The 12,635-nt window shown below is 37.4% G+C and overlaps 1 protein-coding gene across 3 annotated transcripts in view; it reads left to right on the top strand.

The window, feature by feature from the left end:
* The window catches only part of cyfip2 (cytoplasmic FMR1 interacting protein 2), a 53,286-nt gene extending 44,303 nt beyond the window's left edge, over positions 1-8,983 (top strand). For all 3 annotated transcript variants that reach the window (XM_056258568.1, XM_056258567.1, XM_056258566.1), the window contains exons 25-29: positions 413-485; positions 604-698; positions 1,475-1,713; positions 1,810-1,957; positions 7,286-8,983. In XM_056258568.1, the coding sequence (XP_056114543.1) occupies positions 413-485; positions 604-698; positions 1,475-1,713; positions 1,810-1,957; positions 7,286-7,453 (723 nt within the window). In that variant the 3' untranslated portion in view covers positions 7,454-8,983. The remainder of the gene's footprint in view (positions 1-412; positions 486-603; positions 699-1,474; positions 1,714-1,809; positions 1,958-7,285) is intronic.
* Positions 8,984-12,635: the final 3,652 nt, after the last annotated feature.

Genomic DNA, 12,635 nt, shown 5'->3' with positions numbered 1-12,635 from the left:
GCTGATGTCTTGTAGAGTATTAGAAAAGCAATTGTACTGCGCATGTTGAACTCGTTCATCCGAGGTTGAGTATACTTTGAAAGCTGTGCGCGGACACAACTGTGCGTGAGACAGAGCGGAACGCGGAAAATGAAGTATACCCGGGCCTTTAGGTGGGATCCTTTATCAATATTATATTTGGTATAATCATATCATTCAGACTGAGCTTATTCAATATAAATTCTACATAAATATCATCATATTTAGGGTCAAAATGTTACATTTTCACATTGTCATACATATTATGACTAACCCATTTTCACACTGATTTGTGTGTGGTGTTTGTGTTATGTAAAGCTTGATTCAGATTTCATTTAACGGAATCATTTCTCATTTGTTCCTTATGTTTCTGTGCTGTTTGTTTGTCATTCAGTCACAGGAAGAAGTTTGTGACTTACTTCATGCTGCACCGTTCCAGAACATCCTCCCAAGGGTCTACATCAAAGGTGAGAAATGATATTCAATGGCTCCAAAATCACGTTTCTCTTCAGTGCTTTCTAATTAAGACGTCTGATATATATATTTATATCTGCTGAAATCTTGCTTTAATGTTGAACTCTACAGAGGGAGAGCGACTGGAGGTGAGGATGAAGAGGCTGGAGGCAAAGTATGCTCCTCTTCACCTGGTGCCCCTCATTGAGAGACTTGGGACCCCACAGGTGAGGCGCTCAGTTCAGAGCCAACGTGCTCATCGCTAGTATTCTGATGATTTATGCCTGATGGTCCTAAATTATGATGAGCTCAGTGTCCCCACATGAATGTAAAATACAAAAAGAAAAATAATTATTAAAAAATAAATATTATTTAGTTTTTCCATGTTTTATTTCTAATTTCTGATCTGTTTACTTAAAAAACAAAACAAAAAACTTGACTGTTCAAAATTTTGGGGTCAGTAAGACTTTTATTAATGCTCTTGAAAGAAGTATTATGCTCACCAAGGCTGGTCATACATGCAGTAAAAACAGTAGTATTGTGAAATATTATTACAATTTAATGTATTTGAAAATGTAATTTGTTCCTGTGATGTCAAAGTTGAATTTACAGCATTATAGCTCCAGTCTTCAGTGTCGCATGATCCTTCAGAAATCATTCTAATATGATGATTTGCTCCTAAAAAATTATTTCTTCCTATTATCAATGTTGAAATCAGCTGGTCTTAATATTTTTGTGGAAATTTACATGTAAAAGAATAGCATTTATTTTTAAATGGAAATCTTTTGTAACATTGTAAATGTATTTACTGTCACTTTTGATGTTCTTTTTGCTTTATTTTTTTAAAAGAAATTGTCTCACTGACCCTAAACTTTTGAATGTTAGTGTAGGTTTGTGCATCTGTTTTTTAGATTGTTTATGGCTTCAGTGCAGTATGTGAATTGGTTGATTTGGTTTCCATTTAAACATTTTATTTTGTTTTGTTTTTAATAACTTTTTTCAGCAAATTGCAATAGCGCGGGAAGGAGACCTGCTGACGAAGGAGCGTCTGTGCTGTGGGCTGTCCATGTTTGAAGTCATCCTGACGCGTATTCGCAGCTTCCTGCAGGACAGTGTGTGGCGAGGCCCTCCCCCCACCAACGGCGTCATGCATGTGGACGAGTGCATGGAGTTCCACCGACTCTGGAGTGCCATGCAGTTTGTGTACTGCATCCCTGTGGGCACACACGAGTTCACTGCAGAGTATGCCAACATCACACACAAAAAAATTTAGCAAGTAAGCATTTGATTTACGTTTACGTCATAAAACTGAAATGTTTGGGGTATTTTTGTCTTTAGGCAGTGTTTCGGTGATGGTCTGAACTGGGCTGGCTGTGCCATCATTGTGCTATTAGGACAGCAACGTCGCTTTGACCTCTTCGATTTCTGCTACCATTTGCTGAAGGTCCAGAGGCAGGACGGCAAAGACGAGATCATTAAGAACGTGGTGGGTGTCTGATGTCGTAGACTATTAAAATGACATAACTCATTTCAGAAAACTTAACACAGCCAAAAATGATATATACTGTATAAACTAACATTAAAATGTTTAGGGTCAGTAAGATAAAAAAAAAAGAATACTTTTATTCAGTAACAGTGCATTAAAGTAACACCAGGTTACTTTTGCTCTCGGGGTGGGGTCCCCCTACAGTTGGGAAACAGTATTGTCCTCTAGAGCAGGGGTCCCCAACCCCCGGGCCGCGGACCGGTACCGGTCCGTGGGTCATTTGGTACCGGGCCGCACAGAAAGAATAAATAACTTACATTATTTCCGTTTTATTTGTTCACACATTTACCTGTTCACATATCGTGTCTTTTGCGCGCTCAAGTTTGTTATTTCAAATGTAGGCGCGCGGTATGCGCGCTCATAATGGAAGCGACGCGCCCGTTTTTTCCAAGCGCGTCCGTGCCGCATCGAGATAAAAACATCTCAACTTTTCAGAATGCCGCAAGCGCACTGTAGGTCACGTGACAAGAACATACCAATCATCTTCCACACTGTAAACTGCTGCACTAGTTACTAGTAAAAAATATTTTTACTAAAAATATTAATGCTCACAACTGATTCCTTGTTAAATCCATCATTGTTTATACAGAATTGTTCTATATTCTATATATAAATGTGTATGTGTTTGCTATTTCTGGTGTTTTATGACCACTTCAGTTATAGTCTAACCTCAGACAAATACAGAGCCGTTGCGCAGGAGAGATAAGTTAGTTTCACGGCAGAAGCTCCGTTTACTGATGCTTGGGCCAACTTTTCTTAAAATATAATCAAACTGGTCCTTGTCCACTCTGAAAAAGGCTTTGAACCTCCCATTGTCCAGGCGGAGCTCCTGAATCAGCTGGTGAAATTCCCCATGGTTTTGTGTTTTTGTAGTATCGGTTGCACGGTCTTGCACCCAAACACTGCAGCGTTTTTTTTTTTACTCTTCTTAGTAAATAAATCTTGTAACAGAGTTACAGCAAGGGTTTTTCGGTGGTGGAAATCCATTGCTGAAATTTCCTTGCTGTAACGGAGAGCGCAGCGGATGGTTGCTTAGCAACGACAGACGCCTCCGGAGTGCAACCTCGCGCCTAGCGTTTTCTACGCGTTTTTAGGAGCACCTTAAAGGCCGGTCCGTGAAAATATTGTCTGACATTAAACCGGTCCGTGGCGCAAAAAAGGTTGGGGACCGCTGCTCTAGAGCTCTACTACTGTCGCAAACTCTGTCATCCTACATGCACGTGCATCAATTGTTGACAACCATGATAGCCCTGAACACTGTAGGAGGAGGTCACATGCAGGTGTTCTGCTTGCGTCGCGTGTGAAATGTCTTCATCCCAGGTACAGTGGCATATATTTCAGCATGTCATATGAATATAATTTCATGGGTTTTATTTTTTTTTCTAACGACAAATGATCGCGATGATCACGTTTACAAGCCAGCGTCATTATAGTAGCCTAGTCTATTGGTTACCGTTTTACATATGATACTTCAATGCAATGTTTGAGTGGTAGATAATAACCATATATCGTCAATATTATAATATCAAGCTACCATAAATGAATCTGCAAATTTTACAAATCGATTTGCATTATAGCTTGAGGCAAGACAAATAAACAAATATCACAGACATGTTAGGTATCCTAAAATATGATTTTGTACATCTTATATATTTACTTGCAAGAATGTAGCCCCTACCAAACTTGTGCACGCCGTTTAGACACAGGCTTTCATTTGATTTTTGCCAAGTCCGCATCGGTCGGGCACCCCTCCTCCTCCTTCAGCTCACGCCAGCGAGAAAATGCTGGCCCAATGTTGATCCTCGTTCTGCCTTTAACGCGATCACTTTCTATTTTTCTCTTTTTGCTTTGCTCCGATAAAACCTTTGCTTTCTTGTTATTCTGTGCTGCTTCGGCCATGACTATAACATTTGGCTCGCACGTCCGATTTTAAGGAAGTGGGGGTGGTGGTGGTGGTGGAAGTGACGTATATGCCGTAAAGCAGTCGAATTTTGTAGTTCTCTTTGTTCGCCGGTTACTACCCGAAACCCGAAGTTTGAAAGTACGATTAAAAACGCTACAGACCCCGTCAGGCTATGGCAGACGTGTCATTCAACCTATTGTAAGTCGATGTACCATCACAAGAGACTTGGAAGTATATTATGAAGGTTGAAAAGTTACCTAGTGCTGCTTTAAATTGATCACAACTGACCATAAAGACATTTATAAAGATTTTGGTAACGCTTTATAATAAGTATCATTTGCAAACTAACAAAGTAATAATTTGCAAGCTATTAGTTTATTGTTAATTAATATTTTATAAACTGTATATTCTGTCCCCTAATCCTTACTGATGTATTTTAACAAGGTGACCTAATGAGTATTTGTATGTTTTTCATATTGGCAGCATCATTTTTTGAAGTGGTTATGTTTTGCTTTGAGAATAGGCTTGATGTATTTGTGAACATTTTAAGGAACTCTTAATACTAATATACTGAAAATTCAGCCTTGCCTTCACAGGAATAAATTACATATTAAAATAGATTTTAATAGAACACCATTGTTTTAACCCTCTGGTGCTCTTCGAGTGTTTGTTTTTTTCCGTTTGTTTTTTTAATGAAATGAATGTACTATATTTTAGTTCGATTATGTTTTTTATTTAATATTTTGTATTTTTAGGGTACATAGGGTAATTTTATGGTACTAAATTGTATTTACGATGCATTTATTCACTTTTTGAGCATAGACCTGAAAATTACATTTCCCACTTAAAGTGTCGTAAATCTTGAGTGCTGTAGAGCAGCGGCCCCCAACCTTTTTTGCGCCACGGACCGGTTTAATGTCAGACAATATTTTCACGGACCGGCCTTTAAGGTGCTCCTAAAAACGCGTAGAAAACGCTAGGTGCGAGGTTGCACTCCGGAGGCGTCTGTCGTTGCTAAGCAACCATCCGCTGCGCTCTCCGTTACAGCAAGGAAATTTCAGCAATGGATTTCCACCACCGAAAAACCCTTGCTGTAACTCTGTTACAAGATTTATTTACTAAGAAGAGTAAAAAAAAAACGCTGCAGTGTTTGGGTGCAAGACCGTGCAACCGATACTACAAAAACACAAAACCATGGGGAATTTCACCAGCTGATTCAGGAGCTCCGCCTGGACAATGGGAGGTTCAAAGCCTATTTCAGAGTGGACAAGGACCAGTTTGATTATATTTTAAGAAAAGTTGGCCCAAGCATCAGTAAACGGAGCTTCTGCCGTGAAACTAACTTATCTCTCCTGCGCAACGGCTCTGTATTTGTCTGAGGTTAGACTATAACTGAAGTGGTCATAAAACACCAGAAATAGCAAACACATACACATTTATATATAGAATATAGAACAATTCTGTATAAACAATGATGGATTTAACAAGGAATCAGTTGTGAGCATTAATATTTTTAGTAAAAATATTTTTTACTAGTAACTAGTGCAGCAGTTTACAGTGTGGAAGATGATTGGTTGGTTCTTGTCACGTGACCTACAGTGCGCTTGCGGCATTCTGAAAAGTTGAGATGTTTTTATCTCGATGCGGCACGGACGCGCTTGGAAAAAACGGGCGCGTCGCTTCCATTATGAGCGCGCATATCACGCGCCTACATTTGAAATAACAAACTTGAGCGCGCAAAAGACACGATATGTGAACAGGTAAATGTGTGAACAAATAAAACGGAAATAATGTAAGTTATTTATTCTTTCTGTGCGGCCCGGTACCAAATGACCCACGGACCGGTACCGGTCCGCGGCCCGGGGGTTGGGGACCCCTGCTGTAGAGCACGGACTTAGGTTTGATCTCTTTTGAAAGATGACACTTGGCAGAGTTTTGCTGAAGTGAAAAAAAGTAACCTTAAAGGGATACTTCAGGATTTAGCATTAAGCTTTGTATTAGTAGCAAACCTGTAGTATTTTCGAATTACCATGCTTTCCACCCTCATATCCCCCTGAGACGAGAGATTTATGTATTTTTTGTCTGGAAAAAATCCTCCGATGACGGAAAAATAGTCATTTTGCGTCATCGGAGGATTTTTTGGCCAGAGGCTAAAGACTACAGTCAGGGCTACAGTCAGTAGTAGGGGCTGTCCCGCATGTTCTCAAACCGCCCATAGAGGGTGGGATCTCACTCACAGAATGTACACATAGTGTCAGCCATCTTTTTTTGGAAGCTAAGCTAGCAGGCTCTTGTTCTGTGGGGAAAGCTGAGTAATAGGGGTTACCATCCTCTTTCCCGGACATGTCCGGGATTCAGCTTTTGCTTTCTGCAGTCGCCATTCATTGTTTACATGCACACCTTTTGTGCATCTAACTGAATTCATTCCGATTGGTGAATCTGAATGTAGTGTTTACATGAACGCTAAACAAGTGATCGGTTGATGTGCGTTTTAACATTGCTAAGAAAATTCCCGCTCCTCCGTGAGAGATACGAGACCGGTGCGTCTCACAGGTGTCGCTCATCGGTAATCACGCCACCGGCCTCGTGCCGTTCTCCCGCGGCCCTAGCCTCGTCCTGCTCGCCACAGTAAACATAATGAATGGCGACTGTAGAACGCAAAAGCCGAACCCCGGACATTTTGGGCGATCTCGAAACACATTTTCGGGCAGACTCATCACGGAGACTCACTAGTAGCCTAGACTTGTTGTTTAACTACTGCTCTCTGTTACCGGTAGGTGTGGCCTCCTAGGGCAGCGAAGCAAGTGCATTCTGGGAGTTGTTGTCTTTCATCCACATTCCACATAAGCCAAAAATACATTTTCTGGCTTTTCTCAGTCTAGAAAGCTCCAAATTCAAAAATAATTTCACATTTCTTCTACATAAATGACCCATTTTAAATACACATTCATCTTTCCAGAGGTGAAGTATCCCTTTAAAGTTACAGAATTTTATGTTTATTGTTGTGAAAAATGCACAAAAATACTATTATATGAAATATATATTTTCAAAAACACGTTTTGCTCTAAAACTGCAAGAAAATCAAAGCCATAAATCTAAACAAGTTGTGTTTCAAAAAAAATAAAAAAAATAAAGAGCTTTCAGTAAGATTTTGTTTGACCGCAGTACCAAAAGTTTTCACTAGATGATATTTTGTCTCCCATTCATTTCCAATGCGGCCATTTTTGACCACGAGGAGCACAAGTGTGACTATTTAGACCTAAGTGATCATAAGAGACTTCTTTCAAAAAAATCATACAGACCACAAACTTTTGAATGGTAGTGTAAATGTCTCCATTTAATGTTATTTGTCGTGTTACTTTCAGCCACTGAAGAAGATGGCAGACCGCATCAGAAAGTATCAGATTCTCAACAACGAGATCTTTGCCATCCTCAACAAGTACATGAAGGCTGTGGAGACAGACAGTTCTACTGTGGAGCATGTTCGCTGTTTCCAGCCTCCTATACATCAGTCTCTGGCCACCACATGTTAAACAAACTTTGACTTCCAGCTGTCCTATTCTTCCTCTGGTGTGACATTGCTCTCAAACGTAGTGTACAGGGCCTTTGAGCTTTCAAGATTGCCTCAGTTTTATTTAAATTAGAGACAAACCTCCAGTCTCGCCACATGGTTAAAAAACACAGTAGATTTCTCAGTCTGTCCCAGATGTCAACTAACTCGTATAAATATCAACACTCTGCATCCGTTTTACATTTGGAGGAGATTTGAAGTAAACAGGTTTGAGAGATTTAGGACTGGAGAAAATATTTCCAGGTCACCAGAGGAAGTTTTAACAAATGTTAACTTCTAGTTAAAAAAGAAAAAGACTAAATCTAGATGACTTTTGATTATAAATAACTATTAAGAGAAAACATGATTGATGTCAAGTTTAGGTTTTTTTTTTTATTCATGCCCATACAGATATGATTTCATTTATAATAGTATTTGCATGTACCTCACAAATCCCATATACTGTAATATAAAGACCTAAAAGCAAGAGTACATTGAAATCTATGGACACAAATGTCCAATAATTTCTCCCCCTTCAAATATTTTTTATGCCCAGAATTGTTTACAGAATTCTGTCCTCTTTATTGTATTACAGCACTGGTTTACAGATCTTTGCATTTGTAACATCCATCATTGTAAATGCTGTCGAGATTTGCTTGTAGTACTTGTTCTAATTTTATTGGTACTTCACTGGTATCAGTATTTGCCTCAACTATTGGAAAGTAACCTCACTTATCTTTTCTGTCAGTTTAATCGCAGTCTACGGACTGTTCGTTTGGGCTATTTTATACACGATAACCATGTGTAAACTAGTGAAGCAGTTCACCGTTCTAAAGTACTAATAACTGGATTTGTGCTGTGATGACATCTGTTTAATCACCTCTTAGTTATTACGGACTGCAGTAGTCTTACTGCATTACCTTGACCAATAACAGACAAACAGGGAAAATGTTGGAACATCCATTGTTTCAATATGGTTATTAAAACTTCCAGAAATATTTCAGTATTAACCTAATCACAGGCCCTTTGCTTCAGCAGTGTTAGACAGATTGGCAAGCGTTCTGTTCAATTTTGTAATTTATGTGGCTATTGTAAATGTAACCTCATGAATGCTCATCATATTCTGTTATTCACTTTTATTCAGGAGTTTTCAGATTGATTTAATTCTGTTTTTAAATAACTGTTGAATTACATGGGTATTTTCCAGTTATCTATTTATGCATAAAAGTTGATTTTTCTTGCTCTTGGAAGGGTTAATATGTGAATGATGATGGATAAATGTTTTGGAATTTAAGGAAGTGCTGTTTTAAAAACTCAAAGCATGACAGGTGTAATTTATTGTCATCATGGATCTATTTGTGACATGAGATTTTTGTTCATATTGTTGTACAAGTGATCATGTTTTGAAATACAAAAAAAGGAGAAAATAATACAATGTACAACAAATGGTTCTGAACAGGAATTATAATAATGTTGTTGTATTTCCATGAAATAAAAAAAGATCTAACTGAAACAGGCTGATTTATTTGAATTATTTTGATGTATTTATTATGATTTGCATTAAGCTTCAGTTAATTAGCATTTAGTGTCAATTCTTGAATTCCAGCAGTGCTTAATTTAGGCTTGAGCACAAGGTTACCACAATCAAACATTTTCCAGTTTAATTATAAAAAGTGAAATTATAAAATATTTATCTTAACTAAATCTTTAGCGAATTTTTTAGATGTTTTCTGAGGTGGAATCACAGTCCTTTGATATTTTTGGCACCAACATGTAGAGAACAGTGAAATGCTTAGCCTTAAACTTAATTTCATCTTTATTTAAGAAAGTTTAGAAAGCTTTACTTATTTAAGAAAGAGTCTTCCGATATCACCGTGTTAATGCCCAATTGGTGATTTAATCAGTAAGTTCCTGTGATTTTTCACACCTTGGGTAAGTCTGAATAGGATGTAATTGATTGCCTTGTTTTTAAGCACATTTCATATAATGCAGGAGACACTTAGCACTAGATCAACATTTCCTCCACATGGGGATGATGATGGCACAGCTGGAAATGTGAGGAATCCACAAAAGGTTTTTCCCTTTCAGAACTTTTATGGAAGTTTTAAGGATGTTATGAATATTTTGGTCCCTTTTCTTTTGACAATATGAATCCACAACTCATGAAGTCTGTTTTGTGAGAGCAGGAGTGTTTCTTGAGGCCTCTGATTGGCTGAGCTGAACGGGCAGGCAGAGGAGGGTGGTGCTTTTAAATGGCACACAGAGTAAATGTTTGCTTTTCATCAATAAAAATGACACCCAACACCCCCAGTCCGCCAAACAGCTGTCTCTCACAATAGAGAGGACGGAGATGTGGAGGGAGAGAAAGGGAGAAGGATGAGCTCTGACCACTGAATGAGACACAATGCCAACTTTACAGACTGAAAAAGAGATGCACATGAATATTATACATAGGCCTATATATATATAGGCAAGGCAAGTTTATTTATATAGCACATTTCATACACAATGGTAATTCAAAGTGCTTTACATAGAAGAAATTAAAATAGTCAAAATAAATAAGAATAATTAAAACAGTTTGGAATAAAAAATAAAATACAGTACAAACAGTCGGACAAATAGTGGCACAGTGTTCATTCAGTAAATGCACAGTTAAACAGATGTGTTTTGAGTCTGGATTTGAATGTGATTACTGAAGGAGCACATCTAATCTGATCTCTCTCTCTCTCTATATATATATATATATATATATATATATATATATACACACACAGAGATGCAGAGGTGGGTAGAGTATCCAAAAACTGTACTCAAGTAAAAGTACAAGTACTTATAGAAATATTTACTCAAAGTAAAAGTAAAAGTAATAATCTTAAAAGTTACTTGAGTAAGAGTAAAAAAGTATCCAATGAAAAAACTACTCAAGTAGTTAGTTACTAGTTACTTTACACATAGGCATATATATATATATATATATATATATATATATATATATATATATATATATATATATATATATAAATATATATATATATATATATATATATATACTGTATATGTAACATGATATTATTTAGATTTTTTTTTTTCATTTAAATGACTATTATTATCATAATTAGATAAGCTATCTTTGCAACAAAAACAGAAGAGACAAACATTATTTCTGTATATCTATAGCCTGAAAACCATTGGCTGTCCTTTGGTTTGTATAATAGTATAGTAACTTATACAACTACATTTGGATTATTAGACAATGTCGGAATAAAGTGACTCTATGGAGTTTTGCATTCAAGGGATGGGAACCATTGACAGATTAGAAAGTGTTAAAACTCTGCACATGTGCTCGCAGTCATGTCATGCCCAACATAAACAACGATCAAATGCACGGATCTTCTTCTGTCTGTTCTCCAAAATGTATTTAAATGTAGGCTATATTTATGAAAGCATCTTTAAACTGGTTAACTGAGTCTAATAAGGCAGGCAAAGGCATTCGTTTTCAAGTCGAGTTCGCACGCCACTGCGCAATACCGACACTACAACACCGAGAATACATTGTGTGTGTACACACATTCATAAACTGGACGATGATAGCTTATTTAATGTATAAAGTAATGTATATGTCCAAAAAAAGGGTAATGCCATACTTTGTAGTAGTGCTATATGGCGTAATAATGTGTTTGGTTGTAAAATGTATTACCTGAATGAAATCGAATGTATCGTCGTGTGGAATAATTCATTCACAGACAGCTTACGAAGTATACGAAGATGTTCAAGTTCAACTAATAAAGATCTTCATCGCTGGCAAAAAATATGATGCATTTGCAGATTTACTTTCTAGACTGTATGTAGACTATAGACCGCCACACAATGTTCTTGATGTTCTTAAATCTTCCTGTTACGACTCCGAGACGATTCAGTGCGTGCAGGAAACTGAACAGATCATTCAAACTGATTCGCGAACCGATTTAGACAGATCTGCCCAACTTGTTTGATGAAGTCTTTGAACAGAATCGACTCAAAAGAGTGATTCATTTGTGAATTGAGCATCGCTCATGCCCAGAAAAAAGAGAGAGCGCGCGCTTAGAATAAACTACGCTTTTAACAACATATTGCATTAAAATAAAGTAACGAGAGGAACGTCGCCAAACGTAACGAAGTAAAAGTACAGTTTTTTCATTAGAAATCTACTCGAGTTAAAGTAAAAGTACCCACAATTAAATCTACTCTTAAAAGTACAAATTTTCCAAAAAAATACTCAAGTAAATGTAACGAAGTAAATGTACTTCGTTACTACCCACCTCTGCAGAGATGTCTTTATAGTAGTGATCAGAGTCAGGAAATAATTGGGAGTCAATATTTGCCTCCTGAATTTCAGGAACAGTTTTCACCTTTTGAGGGCCAATTCTTTTCTAACCATCATCATTTTGGTTCACATATAGATTTGAGAATGTATTAGGCCTACCTATTAGCCATAAAACAACTCTTATTTAGGAGATTATATGTAGGCCTACAGTATAACTAGGTCTAGAATAGAATATTAAAATGATTAGTATAATAATATAATAATATTAATAGTATAATATCTTTAATATAGCCTATGTGTAGACAAACCTTCTTCAATTTCTGAAAGAAAGAAAGAAAGAAAGAAAGAAAGAAAGAAAGAAAGAAAGAAAGAAAGAAAGAAAGAAAGAAAGAAAGAAAGAAAGAAAGAAAGAAAGAAAGAAAGAAAGAAAGAAAGAAAGAAAGAAAGAAAGAGACCCTTTGAACAATGTAACTTTACATTATCAAGAGATAATCTGACCATTGTGTGTTATCTTGGACGTTTACTTTAAGTCGTTTGAACACAATGTTTTTGGGCTAGGCCTAAAACTGTCAGGCCATTTTGTGACAATAAAATTTCAGATGATCTGTTTATTGAAGGCGTGTAATTGCTGAATAAAATAAAGTGAGTACAGCAGTGTGTGTGTGTGTGTGTGTGTGTGTGTGTGTGTGTGTGTGTGTGTGTGTGTGTGTGTGTGTGTGTGTGTGTGTGTGTGTGTGTGTGTGTGTGTGTGTGTGTGTGTGTGTGTGTGTGTGTAGAGCAGAGGGCAGGCCGCTGGGCAGAGGGCGGGAGATCAGCAGCACTCATATAGGAGGAGCAGCACACTTCCAAACTTTCCTGACTG

This window comes from Rhinichthys klamathensis, unplaced genomic scaffold (genome assembly GCF_029890125.1).
Source record: "Rhinichthys klamathensis goyatoka isolate OS25496 unplaced genomic scaffold, OSU_Roscu_1.1 h1tg000153l_1, whole genome shotgun sequence".
Taxonomy (NCBI): domain Eukaryota; kingdom Metazoa; phylum Chordata; class Actinopteri; order Cypriniformes; family Leuciscidae; genus Rhinichthys; species Rhinichthys klamathensis.
This window is presented reverse-complemented; position numbering and strand designations above follow the sequence as displayed.